General features: G+C 34.3%; 1 protein-coding gene and 2 long non-coding RNA genes across 3 annotated transcripts in view; 1 reads left to right on the top strand and 2 right to left on the bottom strand.

Annotated features, from left to right (window-relative positions):
• LOC126614553 (uncharacterized) overlaps positions 1-19,537 on the top strand; it is an 82,153-nt gene that overhangs the window by 36,236 nt on the left and 26,380 nt on the right. The gene's annotated exons all lie outside the window — the stretch shown is intronic.
• Positions 10,863-14,027, bottom strand: LOC126614552 (uncharacterized). The gene is made up of 7 exons (XR_007620427.1): positions 13,577-14,027; positions 12,827-13,097; positions 12,250-12,488; positions 11,928-12,146; positions 11,702-11,800; positions 11,521-11,604; positions 10,863-11,443 (listed from the first exon to the last, which is right to left on the bottom strand). It is a non-coding gene; the product is annotated as an uncharacterized LOC126614552 (long non-coding RNA).
• On the bottom strand, positions 15,578-19,079 carry LOC126614538 (beta-glucosidase 12-like). Its single transcript, XM_050282202.1, has 13 exons — positions 18,879-19,079; positions 18,647-18,716; positions 18,322-18,380; positions 18,085-18,160; positions 17,833-17,910; positions 17,651-17,738; positions 17,314-17,569; positions 17,014-17,129; positions 16,657-16,874; positions 16,489-16,520; positions 16,290-16,392; positions 16,039-16,147; positions 15,578-15,922 (listed from the first exon to the last, which is right to left on the bottom strand). The coding sequence occupies exons 1-13, from the start codon at positions 19,047-19,049 to the stop codon at positions 15,724-15,726; spliced, it is 1,575 nt and encodes a 524-aa protein (XP_050138159.1). The 5' UTR covers positions 19,050-19,079; the 3' UTR covers positions 15,578-15,723.

The raw sequence follows: 19,537 nt of genomic DNA on the forward strand, positions 1-19,537 counted from the left end.
GGATATGGTGTCTACGTACCTGCTCATGAGAATAGTAAAGGGTTAAAATTCGTAAACAAATTGAATTTTGAAGTCCTAGTTTAAAGACCAGGTCATGGTCTGCAGTTTAAAAGAAAGCACGTTTACCTGCGTTTTCCAACACGAGAAAAATATTATCTGCGTTCATTTATCTGGATTTTTATATTATGTCTGCGAACTGTTGAAGCCATGACTTCTGAAGGTCAATATGGACGATCAGTGATGAGATTTTTCGCATGCGCCAGGCTCCAGCTACAGTGACTTGTTCAAACAGTAGAAAATTATTTGACCCATAGAAATTTATGACCCGAATTCTTTACGTAAGTACATAACCGATAAGGTTGAAAAATTTAATCTTTGAATTAAATCCTGATCTTTTTCTTGTTGTTAGAGTTTTAATATTGAAAGCGTCCTGTTATCAAGGGTACGATGCATGGACACGGGAAAAAACCTCCGTATCCCGTATCGGACACTCTGAGGATACGGATACGCGAAGGATACGTGTGGATACACGCCCGATACGTATCGGAATGAAGAGATACGTATCGAACTGATAAGATACGCGTATCGTATTGTCCAGATACAAGTATCCTACATTTCGGATACGTTTGATACTAAAATAGGAGGATAATCAGAAGAAAAATAAAAAATAATCACAATAAATCCTCAGAATCGTGATTGATCGAAGTTAGGTAACTGAAATCACTCTAAAATCGGAGGATAATTAGAAGAAAAAAAAAATTGGATTTATCTCCCGAACCTCAGAATCAGAAATCACTCTACTTGGGAGACTTTCACGAATCAGACCGTCGTCTGCAACAGTTCCGTCATCTCCGTCGTCTCTATCTTCTCCGTCTGCAACTGCTCCATCGTCTTCTTCGTCTCTGTCTGCAACTCCTGGTGAGTGAGTGGTGAGCTTTCGTTTTCAGTTTCACTTTGTTTATAGTTAAACTGTGAAACCGAAACCCATCTCTGAAACAGTGAAACCGAAAGTCTGAAACTGAAAGCTTAATCTGATATAAAGCCTTTTGCAGTTTTGCTTTTCGAAAGTTGAAAAACTAATATAATATGTATATCACTACCCATAACCCGACCCGACACGACACGACACGAAATTAACAGGTGTTCGGGTCGACACGATAACGAAACGGGTCGTTATCGGGTAACCCGATAAGCACCTGTTAAGATAACGGGTTGGTTCGGGTATACACGTGGGTAACACGATACACGATAAACAAAATATTAATTTAATAATTTTATAACCCTAAAAAAATACTATAATAATTATATTTAATAATTTAACAATTTTATACCACTAAAAACTATAATAATTATATATATATATATATATATATATATATTAAATTAACTATAATAATTATAATAATTATATATACTACAATAAGTATACCCCAAAAATATTAACTATAATAGTTATACATATATATATATTAAATTTTATACCCCTAAAAACTATAATAATTATACATACAAAATAAATAGATTTAAATCTACTTAATAAATAAATAAATATATATATACACACACACACACCATTGAATTTCATGGGATACGAATTATACAAAACTAATTTCAATGATCCAACCGTCAAACTTGTTTGTATATGCTTCGAGATCACATCAGCAAAAAATTACAAAAAAAAACATTCACAAATCAAGTAACGAGATAAAACTTTCCGACGGTTATAAACGAAAAATCACGATTTAACGGTTATTTTATCTCCGATTTTAATGATTTTTTACAGCTACACTCCTTGACTCTATATGAATACAATGAATGAATTCGATCTTAAATTTAAAATATTTACACTAGTGGATACCACAAAATCTTATGTTATACTTGATGAAAGTATGAATAAACTTTTAAGTGTTAGAGAATCTATTGTTTTGATGGGATACGCATTCTAAGAAACTAGTTTCAACGATCCAACCGTCAAACATGTTTGTATATACTTCGAGATCACATGCGCCAAAAATTGCAAAAAACAAACATTCAAAGATCAAGTAACGAGACAAAACTTTTAGACGGTTATAAACGGAAAATCACGATTTAACGGTTATTTTAACTCCAATTTTGATAATTTTTTACAGCTACACTCCTTGACCCTATATGAATACAATGAATAAATTCGATCTTCAATTTAAAATATTTACACTAGTGGATACCACAAAATCTTATGTTATACTTAATGAAAATAAGAATAAACTCTTAAGTATTAGTGAATCTATTGTTTTGATAAGATACGCATTTTACGAAACTAGTTTCAACGATCTAACCGTCAAACTTGTTTGTATATACTTCAAGATCGCATACGTCAAAAATTGCAAAAAACAAACATTCAGAGATCAACTAACGAGACAAAACTTTTCGACGGTTATAAACGAAAAATCACAATTTAACGGTTATTTTAACTCCGATTTTGATGATTTTTTACGTCTACACTCCTTGACCCTATATGAATACAATGAATGATTTCGATCTTCAATTTAAAATATTTACACTAGTGGATACCACAAAATCTTATGTTATACTTGATGAAAGTATGAATAAACTCTTAAGTGTTAGTGAATCTATTATTTTGATGGGATACGCATTCTACGAAACTGGTTTCAACGATCTAACCGTCAAACATGTTTGTATATACTTCAAGATCGCATACGCCAAAAATTGTAAAAAAACAAATATTCAGAGATCAAGTAACAGGACAAAACGTTTTTACGGTTATAAACGAAAAAACACGATTTAACGGTTATTTTAACTCCGATTTTGATGATTTTTTACATCTACACTTCTTGACCCTATATGAATACAATGAATGAATTCGATCTTCAATTTAAAATATTTACACTAGTAGATACCACAAAATCTTATGTTATACTTGATGAAAGTATGAATAAACTCTTAAGTATTAGTGAATCTATTGTTTTGATGAGATACGCATTTTGTGAAACTAGTTTCAATGATCCAACCGTCAAACTTGTTTGTATGTGCTTCGAGATCATATATGCCAAAAATTGCAAAAAAACAAACATTCAGAGATCAAGTAAAAGGACAAAACTTTTCGACGGTTATAAACGAAAAATCACGATTTAAAGGTTATTTTAATTCGATTTTGATGATTTTTACAGCTACACTCCTTGACCCTATATAAATACAATGAATGAATTCGATCTTCAATTTAAAATATTTACACTAGTGGATACCACAAAATCTTATGTTATACTTGATGAAAGTATGAATAAACTCTTAAGTGCTAGTGAATCTATTGTTTTGATGGGATACGCATTCTACGAAACTAGTTTCAACGATCCAACCGTTAAACATGTTTGTATATACTTCGAGATTGCATATGCCAAAAATTGCAAAAAACAAACATTCAGAGATCAAGTAACGAGACAAAACTTTTAGACGGTTATAAACAAAAAATCACGATTTAACGGTTATTTTAACTCCGATTTTGATGATTTTTTACAGCTACACTCCTTGACCCTATATGAATACAATGAATGAATTCGATCTTCAATTTAAAATATTTACACTAGTGGATATCACAAAATCTTATGTTATACTTAATGAAAGTAAGAATAAACTTTTAAGTGTTAGTTAATCTATTGTTTTGATGAGATACGCATTCAACGAAACTAGTTTCAACGATCTAACCATCATACTTGTTTGTATATGGTTCGAGATCGCATACGCCAAAAATTGCAAAAAACAAACATTCAAAGATTAAGTAACGGGACAAAACTTTTCGAAGGTTATAAACGAAAAATCACAATTTAATGGTTATTTTAACTCCGATTTTGATGATTTTTTACAACTACACTCCTTGACCCTATATGAATACAGTGATTGAATTCGATCTTCAATTTAAAATATTTACACTAGTGGATACCACAAAATCTTATGTTATACTTAATGAAAGTACGAATAAACACACTAGTGGGTCACTTTCATTAAGCTTTGAGTTTCATTGGCAATGTTTAAACTTTTGAGAAAAGCTTTACAACCTTGAAAACAAAAACGCTTTCATTTTGCATATCCTTGCACATTTAATATTTGTAATAGATTAGTAGTGTATGAATGTATTTTTTATGAGGCTCTTATTTTCAAGTGTAGATGTAGTATTTAAGCGACAATTGTGTTTTAATGTTTCGAAGTAATATTTATGTGACAATGTGTGGTATGTGCAAATTTAAGAAAAAAAATATTTTTCTTAACGGGTCATAACGGGTCGGGTCACTTTACCCGTTGGGTAAAGTGACCCGACCTATTAAGGACCCGTCCGTTAAGATAACAGGTGTGACACGACACGACCCGTTAAGATAACAGGTGTTACACGAACACGACTGACCCGACCCGTTTGCCAGGCCTACCCATACCCACAATAATATATTATAATACTCATACCACTACCCATCCCATAGTCCATTCAAATTTGATGAATCCTTCGAATCTGATGAAGCCTGTTGCTTTTCTCTTTTTAACTTTTTGTATTATTATAATATTATTGTATTTTACATATTATAATATATTATTGTGTAGTGGTATCAATGTTTAGTTTATAATAAGTTTATGTATATGCTTTCATGATGTGTTTTTTATCTCATATATATTTGAATGCTTATTTTATAATGTTTTAGATATATTTATTTATTTATATTTTTTAATTGTCATATTCCTGACGTATCGTGTTCTCGGTTATAGAAATTTGACGTATCCCCGTGTCGTATCGTGTCGTATCCTCGCATCTGTGTCCGTGTCCATGCATCGTAGCGAACCTATTATGGCGCTAAGAGGACAGCCGCCCCTCCTCTAGCCGGAAAAGAAGCCCAGGAGTCTGATTTTCTGTGCTGCCACACCTCTGGTTCTATCGGAAATGAGGTTTGGTTTGCTGAAGGAAGATGAGCCTCCATGTCCCAACGAAAAAGATGATGCAGAGAGACTCATTTTCTCTCTCCCTCGTGACAAAGTAACATTTTTGTCTTCTTTAGTTGTCATCCTATGAGCTTCTGCCACCTTCAATACTATTCACTAAAGGGCTCCTTATGAATTGGGAGGTGATATATATATATATATATATATATGCCGACAAAAAAATCGGGAGGTGTGGCGCCAGAAATATTACAACCATTAGCATGTCTACATCACTCAGCCTACGCTTTTTAGCACTTGCATGTCTACACCAAATATATTACATCAGTTACCACTTGCATGTCTACATCACAAAAAAATTGTGATGTTTTTTTTTTTTTAAATATAGCTTATGAAAAAATTTAAAATATTAAATGTGTTTGACAAAACAAAAAAGAAATATTTTTTATAAAATATCTGTTGGCAATGATTGTAAAAAAGTATAGAAAGGAAAAGTCTACCATGTTTCTAAAAGCAATGCCTTTTTATTTCAAAATATAGTAATCGGTGTCTATTTAATAAAGTTTTCAAATAACAAGTGCATCCCCATATATTTTAAAAAATTACAATTATTGTCCTTACATAATTCTCTTTGACAATTATTATCTCACATTAAATATCATATCATGTTTAGTCATTTAAGATATTATTTTTATTTATTAAAAGCACTTTTATCAAAAAGGTAAAGCAAGCACTCAGCACTTTATTTTACAGTTATTTATTCTCAAAACGCAGCAGAAACATTTTTTTTCAAAGCACAACAATAGCAAATTATCCCTTATAAACATGTTTAACACCATTAATTCTTTTAAAATTTATAATAATTTTCATAAGACTTCTCAAAAATATTTCTTAAAGCACTACAGACTAGTAATCACTTGAATTTTCATCTCATACCATTAAATTACTAAGACACTAATTAAAGCAAAAATTCTAATACTTTTATATGTTGTATGCTAAATAAACCCAAACTCCTAATTTAAGTATAATTTTTTCATTGTAATTAGACACTTATTTATATAATATATAATAATTTACTTAAATCTGTCTAGTCCGCGTATGCCTCACCTAGGCGCTAGTGCCCAATCAGGTGTCCAACTAGCACCTAACTTTGTTGCTGTTGCGCTCGACGTTTCTTTTTATTCCCTGGAAAACCAACAAAACAACGCCATTTAGGTGTTTAATTAAAAATAAATAAATTATACCTCTTCAGTCTTCACTCGTTTCCCTTTTTTAAACTCCACAAATTAGAGCACACCATGTGGTATGACTGTGACATGTAGGATGTTACTTTCAATTCATGTGTTTCGAAGAGGTAATACGAATTTATAGTCCTAAGCCTTTCTAGAAATTAGTAGCAGGAAAACTATATTGCTAGCATACTCACTCCGGATTTCGGTTATTGTATGTGTTGTTATTCAGTTTTGGGAGTTTTTGGGTAGCAAATGGCTTAGCATTTTAGTGGGATACGTGGGGTATTTATAGGAGGGTGACCAGCCATACACCTTGTTCATGGGATTATTTTTGTTCCTTCTCAATCAGGTTCAAATTCACTGAAAATGTCATGGCAATTGCATTTTCAGGTTTCTAGTCCCATACACCTTCTCCATCAAATATAACATTGTTTGACACAAAAACCTTCTTGATTGCTAAGTTACAAACTTTGTAACCCTTCACAACTTCGCATAACCAACAGAGATCTCTTTCACAAAAGTTTTATCCAGTTTTATCTCAGTTGTCCAGGAACATGATTGTAACAAATGCAGCCAAACACTCTGAGATGTTTTATTCTTGGCTTTCTCCCACTAAATGCATCAAATGGATTCTTGTTCTGCAAAGCTTTAGTTGACATCTATTTAGAAGATATATTGCAGTGTTAGAAGCTTTTCCCCAAAAATCATAAGGTAGATTCTTATCAAGTAACATGCCTTTAGCTATTTCAATAATGGTCATGTTCTTCCTCTCAGCAACACCATTTTGTTTAGGCGAATAAGCCACTGTCAGTTGCCTTTCAAGGCCTAGATCATCACAGAAGCTTTGAAACTCTAGAGAAGTATATTCTCCTCCTCAGTCACGTCTTGATTTTTGAATTTGAAAACCACTTTCAAGCTGAACCATAGCTTTAAAGCTTTTAAATACATATAATACGCCTGACTTAAGCTTCAAGAAATATAGTCAGCACATTCTGGTATGGTCATCAATAAATATCAGAAAGTGTCTATTTCCACCAAGTGTAGCGACCTGCATAGGACTACATACATCAGAGTGTATCAACTCCAATGACTTATTTGCTCTCCAAGTCATCTCCTTACTGAATGCCTCTCAGTGATGTTTTCCTACAATGCATCCTTCATAGACAACATTTGATTTCTTCAATTTAGACAGGCATAATACCATTTCCTTATCAGCCAACATATGCAAACTCTGAAAATTCAAGTGACCAAATCTTTTGTGCCACTCTCAAGAGTCTTCTTCAGCTATTGCTTTCAATGCAGATGGCATTATATCCTTCATGATGAGAGGAAAACATATGTTTCCTGTCATTTGTACTGCGACCACATGTCTTTCAAGGCTTCTATCTTTAAATATTTCAACTTTATCATCTCTAAACAATAAGAAATATTCATGCTCTAACATTTGGCCTACACTTAGCAAGTTTTTATCTAAATCAGGAACAAGCATAACCTCTTTGATATGCCTTGTACTATTTTTGGTTTCAATCACCAAGGTTCCTTTTGCAACAGCTTGTAATATCTGTATGTTTCCCATCTTAAGCCATGTAGTGTCACTTAGTACTACAATCTAGTGCTAGCCGCCTCCCCGATTAATGCCTAGGCATTTGAAAATTAAGAAAGGGTGTCTAGACCTGATGAGGCACCCACCTAGACTACCTAGGCACCTGCCTAACCCGTCCAAACTTGCCTAGGCACCCGGTTAGGTTGCGACTACTTAAACAGAAAATAGATAACTTTCATTTTCTATTTTACTTTTTTCAATTAATTGGAAGAGACTTGTTGAATAGTTAAATGAACACACATTACATGCTTGTTCCGCATGTTTTCATTATGTTCCAATACTTCATAATTATATGTCATTCTATTTTGTAGTTTATGATGAAATTATATATATTTTAAGTGCAAACGGGACACTTATTTACACGAAACATAATAGATTTACTTAAATCCACCTAGTCTGCCTAGGCACCTAAACCGCCTAGCCGCCTAGGCGCTAGGCTCCAGCCCGACGCCCGACTAAAGCCTAGCGTTTTTTAGAACCTTGCTTGTCAGTGAGAGGTCTTAGATTTGATTCTCGCCAAAGGTGAATTTGAACCTCATTATTGTTAGCCCATTGTGAAGATAAGCACACCTCATCCCCCTTAGTGTATAGATAATATCGGTTGTTTAAAAAGAAAAAAGTCATGTAGTCACATTTCTGTCTTCATCAATCAACATTGATTCATGTAAAGTCATGTGATTGTTGTATCCATTATCTATATACCAGACATGTTCATTCTTGACAGTTGTTGCGGAATCGCAAGCAAAGAACATACTAGTGCCTTTTCCCCCCTCCTTGACATAATGAACCTGTTTGACCATTTTACTCCTACAATCTTTGGCAATATGCCCAAACGTATCACATTTGTGACACTTTGGATTTAAACCAGCGTTCACCAAAATGTAAATTTGCACAAATCTTGCAATCTCCTTTACTACCATAGTTCTTTACAATCACATTTGGCTTCTCATTTTGTTTCACATAGTGTTTCTTCTACTACTTATTCTTCCAAGGCTTATTGCCTTTATAACCACCAACTTGTGAGTTCTGTTTTGGTTGAATACTTAGGCTACTAAATGCTCTTTCATTCACCTCTCCATCTTCAGCATGTCTCATTCATCTTTGCTCAAAACCTTTGGGTGTTGTTGTAGACTCAGTTGGATCAATCTCACTGATTTTCTTTGTACCCTCAATAAAAGATACAATAGTAACCTAAGTAGGAGTGAGGCTAATGTACAACTTCTCTACCATAATTTTATTTAACAAATCCTCTCCGTGCATTTTCATTTGACTCACCAAAGCAAACTATCTAGTCCAATAATCAAATAGAGATTCACCATTACTCATTCTAGCATTCTCAAAATCAAGACGAATACCTTGTAATTTCATTGCCATGACCTGATAATCGCCTTTGTATTCCTGCTTCAACACATCCCAAGCTTTGTTAAATGTCTCTTGATTCGCAATCCTGAAAAAAATTCCGTCACTCACTGTACTTTGAATTAACCTCAGGGCTTTTGCATCTCTGGAAATAAGATCATGAGCAACAATCAGCTACTTCTCAACCATTTGCTTCTCATCTGAGGGAAGTTCATAGCCATTTTCAGCACAACCCAAGAGATTGTGAGACTTGAAGATAGTCATCATTTGACACACAAAAATTCATAGTTGACACTATTGAAAATCAGAGCTTGAATATCAGCTCCAGATCCAGACATTTTGTTCTTCAATTTATTTGAGCTCTTGGTTGAAAGCTCAAAGAACATTTCTCAGATCATGCCCCTCATTCAATTCGAACCTAGCTCTAAGGCCATGTTAGTGTGTTTAGGGGTGATGAACTCGATTTCCAATAGGATTTAACTCATGAAATCACTGAGAATGTGATCGTCGAATTGTAGAGAAATGGAAGAAAGATGGTCACCAATGTAATCTCTCAAGAATATATCAACATTGGATTCTCTCTCTCTCTCTAAAATATGTTAAAAAGAAAGCATGAGGAGCGTGTGATATAGCTGTTTCTAGGCATCACACCTCAATAACAACGGCACACATGAGTTGCACATGATCAAATTAAATCAATTATAAAACAAGACATGTGGCACAATCTACACCATTTAGATGTTATAATCGTGACCATCCATTAGAAACTTTGCGAACTTAAACTTCAAAAAAAATCCTGAGATTTTTTTTTTGGTCAAACGATAGATTTGTTAGATTAGATGTTAGATTAAGGAGCCGACAGTGTTTGAACTTGTTGGAAATATTTTTGATAAGGATGCTACTTCTCCTACAACAAATCACATAAAATAATGTTAGTATATCACAATTTTATCACCTCAATTTATTAAATAAAATAAACCAAATAAAATAAAATACTTAACTTCTGTAGGTAGAGAACGTTCTTCGTCGATCCTCAATTAGAACAAGATTTTAGGTTGAGGTGTGTAGTCACTGTCCTTAAGAGTAGATTTTTCCCCTCTAAGACAATGTCTCGGTGTAGCAGGTTTTGGCGCCCTACCATCCAGGATACAACAACCTATAATCATCTTAAGCGTACACTCACAATACTTGGATCGTACGAACAACTTGATTTTCCTTTGGCATATGAGAGATGAAATTATAATAGCATTTGAGAGAATACAATAAATCAAGAGAGGAGAGGAAGGTGGGATTCCTTTAATTAGGTGAGGTTTGTAGGAAAGAAAATATTTGAAGTCCAATAGCAAAAGGAGTAGTCTAGATAAAGATCAACATAATCCTTACGGCATGAAGAGTTGTTTTTATATAGAACATGATAAAGGTAAACATGATCCTTGCGCAAAGGTCGTGAAAAAAGACCTCGTGCGACGAAGAAGTCCACATTCGTTGCGCGAAAGGTATACGGACAAAGGCTTTCGTCGCATGATATAAAAGGGTACAAGTGTTTTGTGATGAGAATTTCTGGAGACGTCTAAAATTCGTCTCGAAAATCTTTGCACGACGAAACATGTAACACGCGTGTGGTTTTACACGACGACAGGTATGCGTCGCGCAAGTGTAATTTTTAATAAAAAATAATAATAATAAATAGAATAAAAGGAATATTATTAAAAATATATATTTCATACAATTCAGAAGAAAAAAAAACAAATTAATGAATAAAAAACAATTTTTTTATAATATAAATAAAAATGTACAAACAAATACAAAGTTTAAAAAGAAAGAGGGAACAAAAACTATGAAAAAAATAAGGAATAATCTATACGCAAGTCATTTAGAGGTGCTTGGTAATCTTGCTGCTAGAAGAAGGTGGGGTTAGGGACGGGGTCGAAGGTCGACGGGCCTGATTGCTGTGTATGCACGGTGTGGAGGGGCTCTGACGGTCGTGGTGCAAAAAAACTGGGGAGACGGATCCCGGAGGAACTAAGGGCTTGTACAAGCATTCACATTTAAGACATGTACGATGCAAGCTCATTCCTCATGCTAGCGACTTCCTGCGTCAAAGCCATAACCTCGCCCTTCGACTGCAAGGATGAAGATGCTCTACTCTCCCTCCACCTGGCATTTCCCATCCCCCGACAATATGTCCCTTGCGTCCGACCAAAAGTGTGGTTGAACGTCTCTGTAAGGATGTGAAACCCCGCATCTTCAGAGGGATCCACAGATCGATTGGCGTGTCCTGGGGAAGTTGGGAGGCGAACTCCTGAAGCGACTAACCCTTCTCCACCATAGTCGCCTATGAAAAAAACATGGATTATTAATAGAAAACAATTTGAAATCATTAGTATAAATCTTTAATGCATAAGAAATTACTTGCAAGAAGTAACTCGGTCAAATCATCCCAGTCCGAACATAAACGTTAGCAAAGACATCGATCTCCGGGAATTTTGAACCCTCCTGAAATAGAAAAGATAAGGAAAATGTTAGTACGAAAACAAACAAAAAACATTATTAGCGACATTTTAAAATTGGAAATAAAAACTGTAATATATACCTTCTGCCACGCCTACATCCTATATGAGAAAGGCCTTAAACCCGAATGGTGGAAAAGAGTCTTCTTCTCCCGATTGCCCTTGTTCGCCTTCGCCTTCTTCTGTTATACACAAAATAAACATATTAGTCGTAATATTTAAAGAACATAAAAAATTTTAAAAAATCATAATAAACATTAGTAAAAATTTTAAAAAGTAACATGAAAGAAGTCCTAATTAAAAACGTACCACATAGCCCGGCTCCTGAAAATGACCGCAAAGTCAATCCCAATTATCTTGTCGGTCTTCGAGCTCGTTCGGGCAACCCTCCTCGAGAGCGACCTGCGGATCACTAAACATCTCGAAATACTGGTGCAAGTCACTCTTCCACAACTTGTAGCGTTCGGAGTATAGCCGATTGAGGTACGTCAACATGTCCTCGTTGATGTCATCCAAATTGTAGTTTGTCTACATGTAACAAATATTATGAAAGTATTATTAATAAAAGACATTAATAAATATAAATATATAAATTTTAGATGAAAAGCATTAAAAAGGCAAAAATACTTACTAACAAATGATTGCGCACTGTGTTCTTCACCTTCTCTGGCATCGCCTTCCAAGACTTCCACTGCATAGGGCAAAAGGTCCGCACGACGTGCCCAATGTCATGGGCCAATGCACTATGCTACTCCGTCGTTGGTGTTGTCCGATGTCGCTCATCATATCCGATTGTGAAACGATCATTGGTCACCCGGGTGACCTTCGCCGTCTTCAATTGCCGACAAGGTCCCCAGGTGTTTTTCTTGGCTGCAAAGAAATGAAAAATTAACGTTAACCCAAATCTAATAACAAATCATACTAAAATTTCTGCATAACCTCCATATAATGAAAACATTTCGCAAAACCCTAAAAATAACATAAACAATATACATATCCAACACAATGATCACAACAGTTTAATAATACGTTCGGAACGATGACAACAATAAACAATATATATATATATATATATATATATATATATATATATATATATATATATATGATAACTTTTTAATCCTTAAATGACATAACTTAACAAATTGAACCTAAAATAACAAAACTAAGTTAACATGGGAATGAGGTAGTAAATTAGGATAGTATACCTAGCTGTGTACCGGAGGCATTGGTTGTGGATCCCGATGGCGACATCTGGTATGGAGTGCGGGGGCACCGGTAAGCACGTCGGGCGCTAACAGGTAGCACCACCGAAGAAGCCGAATATGCCGGTGCCAGTAGGACTGGAGGACCAACTGGGTCAACCGGATTCATTGACCTATGGTCCATCTCTGCCGAAGCAGTGGCGGCAGTAGTAGGTGTAGTCGTCGATCAAGGTGTAAAACTCATCGCCTTCCGGGTTCTAATGAGCTATTACATCTACAAAATTGGAAATAAATTTGTTAGATTACAAAGATTTAAATTACCGTACACATGCATAATAATTTCTACTTAAATTTAAAACGAAATTTAAAAACCCTAATTCTAAACCCAATTCAAGTTTGGCAGAAACAAAACTTTAAACTGATCTACTATACACAAATAATCAATGTCATATAGGATCAGTGGTGGATCAAAGATTTTAACTTAGGATGGTCCCAATATAAAAGCTCCAAATAAAAAAAAAACAAGTGCTAATTGCCTGGTCTATAAGACTATAAAACTCCATGTGCCTCTATCCATTTGAACTGTAGAACAGTTAAAATTTGAGTAAAAATTGCAACTAGGCTGAAAGCATGCTATTCATATGCAGCATCAGTAGGTGTAGCATCATTGATGCACCATCAGTAGGTGCAGCATCATAACAGGATGGCAAAATTATTTAATGGACAGATTCAAAGAGAGTACAAACTACAAACCTTTTCGACCAAAAAGAAGAGGACCAGCGGCTAGCCTCCAGAGTCCAGACCAGAGCTTTACACGGAGAAAAAATGTAGATTTTCACCAGAGATGTCGTCGACTCGTCGCCCCGCCCGTTGGTGCAATAGTGAACAGAAACTAAAGTGCAGCAAAGAGTTGATCGATGCCGTAAGGAATAGAAGCGGGCCGAGCGGCAGATGATTAGATATTATTGGTAAAGTGAAGGTTCTGAATGCTGAATGAGTTGATTGCTCTATCATGTGAGGGTTCTCATGTGACTCGTGAGTGAGGTTTTAAATTTTTTTAATGACTTGGCTCAAACCGAAGTCGTTTTGGACAAGTCATTTTGCAAAAAAATTGGCTTTCTTCTTTCTCCTCATGAAATGCACAACCTAATTGAGTTAATCTATTCAATTATTTAAAAACTCAAACAGGAATTAAAGCCTAATTGAGTCCAAATAAATAACTTATAGAAAAAAAAAAACCTTAAATTTAAATAGTGTCCTCAAAAACAAAAATTTAAAACTACTATTTCGATGGTGCTCCACTCTGCTTAACGTCATAGCGCCACCGGTTGTAACCTCCCTCCAACGCCGCCTCCATCAACTTCATCAACTCTTTGTTCGTATCATCATCAAGAGTATACTTACAATGTTACACATATATGCAAATAATTCATTCCAACATATAACAAAAAAAATTCACAAAATTAATTATTGATCCATCAACAGCATAATTACTAATAATTCATCCATCACCACCTTCTTGATACAATCGTGCACATATTTCCTAGAACGCCACTCAGCAGTAGAACAATTATTCACCATGGCTACAACAATTGCATGTGCGAACTCCACATGTTGTCTCAAATCATACGGGTTGGTGATGGATAGCCAGTCAAGCATATATAGAATTTTAGTTGACTAGTGTTGATGACTAGCCAGTCAAGCGTATATAGAATTTTAATTCCAGGATATTTCACTTGGAACCAATTTCATGCTTGAACGTGTGTATTGTGTAAACTCTTCACTATTAATAAGAACTCATCTACCCTCTATATCTTTACATATTATCCTCACTAGGTGACGGGAATAACTTTGTGAAGGTGACAAACTTGACACCATACGTCGTTCCATAGTCTCACTTATTTTGTGCATCAACATTATTTGTAAATAGTCTCTTACAAGCAATTGAGCCCGCGTGTGCCATCAGTTTTAAAATTGTGTTAAACAGGTGGAATATATTAAAACCTATTATAATCCTTATGTTCAACAAAGAATTAAAAATAGGTGTTTATAATACGTAGCAAAAGTTTTAAAAATATGTACAATACAATCCTCGACCAATTCAAGCGTACACTTTTTCTTTTCTTCTATCAAAATTGTCATGTAACCCAAAGTCATATGCAAAGTCAGCTAACTGAAAACATTTGTGTTCAGTTGTGTAAAAAGTTGATCACGCTTTAATTGAAAAAATAATCGTTAATACAATTAGGAAAGAAGGGAAAGATGATTCTCATGAGGAGTTAGAAATATTTTGACTTCAACAAGAAGATATTGACAAGGTTTTACATACGTACCTGCAAGCTCAAAGCTGTAGTATTATCTCCAAAAAAAATAATAAATAAATAAAATAAAATTATTCCATCTTAAAATTTTATTTGTGGCGTAGCTTATTATTGTCCTTATTAACAAAGGAAAACTAATAAAAAAGTGCTTAAAAACTTTGAGCTTTAACGATAACGACAAAATAAAAGGTAAAGTGAATAGTACAAGGATTGACTTTTTAGTGTAAAATTGTGGTTTTTTGTTAAAGTGAACAGTACCAGGAGTTTTTCGTTAAAGTTCCCTATTAACAATTACTACTATGTCGAACTGGGTTTCCTTACAACAGGACCTATTAAAATGATAACTTATTACAATGTGAAATTTATTCCTAAACCCAAACATGGACTAAAACTTTTTATGACTACAAATAAGTTATTCGTTTATAGAGAGAGGTTTTATTGTAGCATTCACAGCACTTATAGCTTTTTATTGAATTATTGAATCTCAAAGAATGTTTACATTATTGCAAGGAAATACAAATGCATAAGGAATTGGAATATAAATACATAAAAAAATAAAAAAATTATCCACTTAAATGTTTATAATGAACTGTAGCTTTCTTTGAATTTATTCTTCTTAAGAAAATTTTTGAACCAGTGTGCTGAGAGTTTTGGGTATCTTTTCAGGCCATCTTTATAATCCACGTAGTTTAAACCAAATCGGACAGTGTATCCGGCAGTCCATTCAAAGTCGTCTAACAATGTCCATGCAAAGTATCCCTTCACTTTCGCGCCATTTCTGCACACACACACACAAATGTACAAATTGGTTAGGTCAATATAATGATTAAATAACCATAACATAAGAAGGCTAGCCAGTATATAGCCTTAATCATTTTTTTAATAACTACTTACTTGATCGCCGCTTGAAGGTAACACAGGTGACGATAGTAGTAGTCAATTCTACTGGTATCATGAAGGGCCTCTTCAAGTGATAGTTCTGGATTATTCAACTCTGATACACCTATGTACATATTATTACACAAAAAAATTAAATTTAGTTTCTTCCTCTAAAACTAAAAGAAAACGTGTAGTTTCATTTTACACCACTATAAATATGTGAAACTTTTGCAATTAATCAAGGCTTAAAAGTTTGTATTACATACCATTCTCAGTAATATAAATGAGTGGATCATTATATTTTTCCTTTGTGTAAAGCACAAGATCGTGAATTCCTTTTGGATATACATATAACCAATCTGAAGCAGCCTGCAACACCATTTGAAGATAATACATAAATATTGGGGAAAAAAAAAACTACTCCTCCAAATGCAAATACCTCAAAATGATAAATTTGATATTTACCTGTGGACCAATGAGTACTCCATTAAGCTCAGCTGCCACAATATTTAAAAACATTAGAATACAATTGGTGTAAATATTAGAATATAATTAAAGTAATTAAGAAGTTAAACTAGGCAAAGAAGTACAAAGAACTTAAGCTATTCAAACTAAGTTTCCTTTTGCACTCACTTGTAAGATCAGCTCGAGAATCTGTTACGTAGCTTGCCGGTAGTGAATTGTTGTTGGGTGCACTACTTGTGTATCTAGCAGTATAATAATTTATTCCAAGAAAATCAAATGATCCGTTTAGCAACTTGGATTGTTCTTTTGTGAATTTGGGCAATCTTTTCCCAACAATTGATCGCATGGTGTGTGGATAGTCACCACTTGTTAATGGGTCCAAAAACCTACAAAACATGACAATTCCGGATATTAGCTTAATTATATTATTATATATAAACAGTACTGCTAGCTAGGTAGTATCAATGTTTCAATTCATAAGTAAACATGTAATTGGGTTGATATATAATTTAATAAGACACTTGCCATCCAAACATAAAATCCAAAGATCGTAAGGCAGCATCTTTATCTTGCTTTGAATCCGAAGCAGGCTCAAACCAGTCTGACACCAATGTTATCCCTATCAAGCCTTTTTGAGTTGCCTACACAAAAATACGAATTTTGGTTGAACAAATAGGAGCTATGGAAAAAGATACAACCTTTAGATTATCTCACTACAGAGAGTATTCCCTCTTGTATTACAACTCAATAATAATGATTCATATAGAATTCTCAATTAGGAGCCAATAATCTGACCCCAAAAAAAAAGAACAAAAGTTATTGAACCTGATATCTATTCTTGTACAATTCTACAGCTGCTCCATGAGCAAGAAGAAGGTGGTGTGCCACCAAGTATGGTTCAATGGCTGAATCTCCACCGGTGCAGTTTAGGTTTTGCCAAGAAGAGCAGCGTCCCGGTACTTGAGTACCAACAGCATAACCCATGTAACTAAAAGTATATGGCTCATTTTCCGTGAACCAGTGCTTGACTCGATCACCAAATTCCTTATAACAAAGTTCCGCATAGTCTTTAAAATGATCGCTGTAGATACACATTTATGTTACGAATATCAGTATGCATTTTATCAAATTATCACTGAGAGAATAAATTTTGTTCACTTACACAATACGAGCGCTTAAGAAACCACCATATTCATCTTCTAAAGCTTGGGGAACATCCCCATGAAAGAGTGTCACAAATGGCTTTAATCCTATATATACATGATCAGTAAAATCAAATTAAAAGTCTGATTGAATGATGTTCTAAAAATTCATGTAATAATTGTTTAAGGTAGGATGATTAACCATTGCGTAGGAGTTCATCGATGAGATTGTCGTAATAATCAATTCCTTTTCTGTTAACGCCACCACTTAACGTTCCATCTAATTAGAACAAAAATAACAAGAAAAATAAGGGTTATACACTAGATAACTCGATCACATTAATTTAGTTAAAAGTATATAAAGAGAATAATTTTCTCGTAGGACAAATAATTCTTATGCACAATATATATTGACATTGGTCCCAACCAAATATGAGGATGTGGAGCAACTTACTTGGTAATAATCTGGACCATGAAATAGAGAATCGGTAAGCATCCAACTCCATATCCTTCATAATCCCCACATCTTCCTAGAATGACAAAAGGATATATATCATAATAAGAAAAAAGTTTAAATTAAATATTGAGGATCTCATTATATTGTGCTTTTTATAAAGGCTCCAATTTAATATGTTAACATGTGCCCTTCAAGTATAAACGGTCAAGATAATAAAGTTATGAGATTCTAGACCTTATAGCGGTGATATTGATCAATAGCAACGTCTCCGTTACTGCCATCAGCGATTTTTTCTGCACTTATTCAAAAACATAATGGTGAAATCCATATCGTATGCAAAGTACTTCATGTGCGTGCGTATTGATGAAGTATATACATATATTGTACATATCACATGACCACGTACTATTTGTCTCCCAACAAAGTGCATGGTTATCAGAGGGGTTGGAGTTTTGTTAGGTATACTTGTCCTCATGAAGAAAAGAATGAGGTGCTAATTACACACCTTTGAAATGAAGTTGCTAAAGTTTTCATATTACCAATTGATTAAATCACAGACCTGGATGTTTATGGGTGTAGGTATCCCATATGCTTGGTCCTCTTCCATCTTCTTTTACTGCACCTTCATACTGAAATATACATACATGCATATTCGTAAGTGTACTACCACACACGCAAGGAAGATGTCAACATTATAATTCATGCATGGATGCTAACTGCATGTATAAAATGTACCAATAAAATGGTAAATAATCCCAGAAGATATATATATAATACATATATATATTGACCTGATAAGATGCAGAACCTGTGCCAAATATGAACCCTGGTTCAAAACTGTTGCGATTGAGGAATTCGCAATAAACAGGTGGATCCGTATTAGCAGCTTTGCTATTTGTCGATGCAAAGCCAATGAGTAGCGGCACACCAAAGAGCAAAGATCTTGAATATTTCATTGCCATAACTTGGGAATTTTGATATCGATCGAGATAATTAAGTTGTCTCTTCCTGGAATATTGCATGGGGTTTATATAGAGGAAGGGAGGAAGGGATATGGTGTCTACGTACCTGCTCATGAGAATAGTAAAGGGTTAAAATTCGTAAACAAATTGAATTTTGAAGTCCTAGTTTAAAGACCAGGTCATGGTCTGCAGTTTAAAAGAAAGCACGTTTACCTGCGTTTTCCAACAAGAGAAAAATATTATCTGCGTTCATTTATCTGGATTTTTATATTATGTCTGCGAACTGTTGAAGCCATGACTTCTGAAGGTCAATATGGACGATCAGTGATGAGATTTTTCGCATGCGCCAGGCTCCAGCTACAGTGACTTGTTCAAACAGTAGAAAATTATTTGACCCATAGAAATTTATGACCCGAATTCTTTACGTAAGTACATAACCGATAAGGTTGAAAAATTTAATCTTTGAATTAAATCCTGATCTTTTTCTT

The sequence above is a fragment of the Malus sylvestris genome, chromosome 3, assembly GCF_916048215.2.
Source record: "Malus sylvestris chromosome 3, drMalSylv7.2, whole genome shotgun sequence".
NCBI lineage: Eukaryota > Viridiplantae > Streptophyta > Magnoliopsida > Rosales > Rosaceae > Malus > Malus sylvestris.

Coding starts and splice junctions, on each gene's coding strand:
- LOC126614538 (XM_050282202.1), bottom strand. CDS start 19,049: ATGGCAATGAAATATTCAAGATCTTTGCTCTTTGGTGTGCCGCTACTC. Junction 17,911..18,084: donor ATGGTCCAGATTATTACCAA/GTAAGTTGCTCC, acceptor TGTTCTAATTAG/ATGGAACGTTAAGTGGTGGC. Junction 17,570..17,650: donor TTCTTAAGCGCTCGTATTGT/GTAAGTGAACAA, acceptor GTGTATCTACAG/CGATCATTTTAAAGACTATG.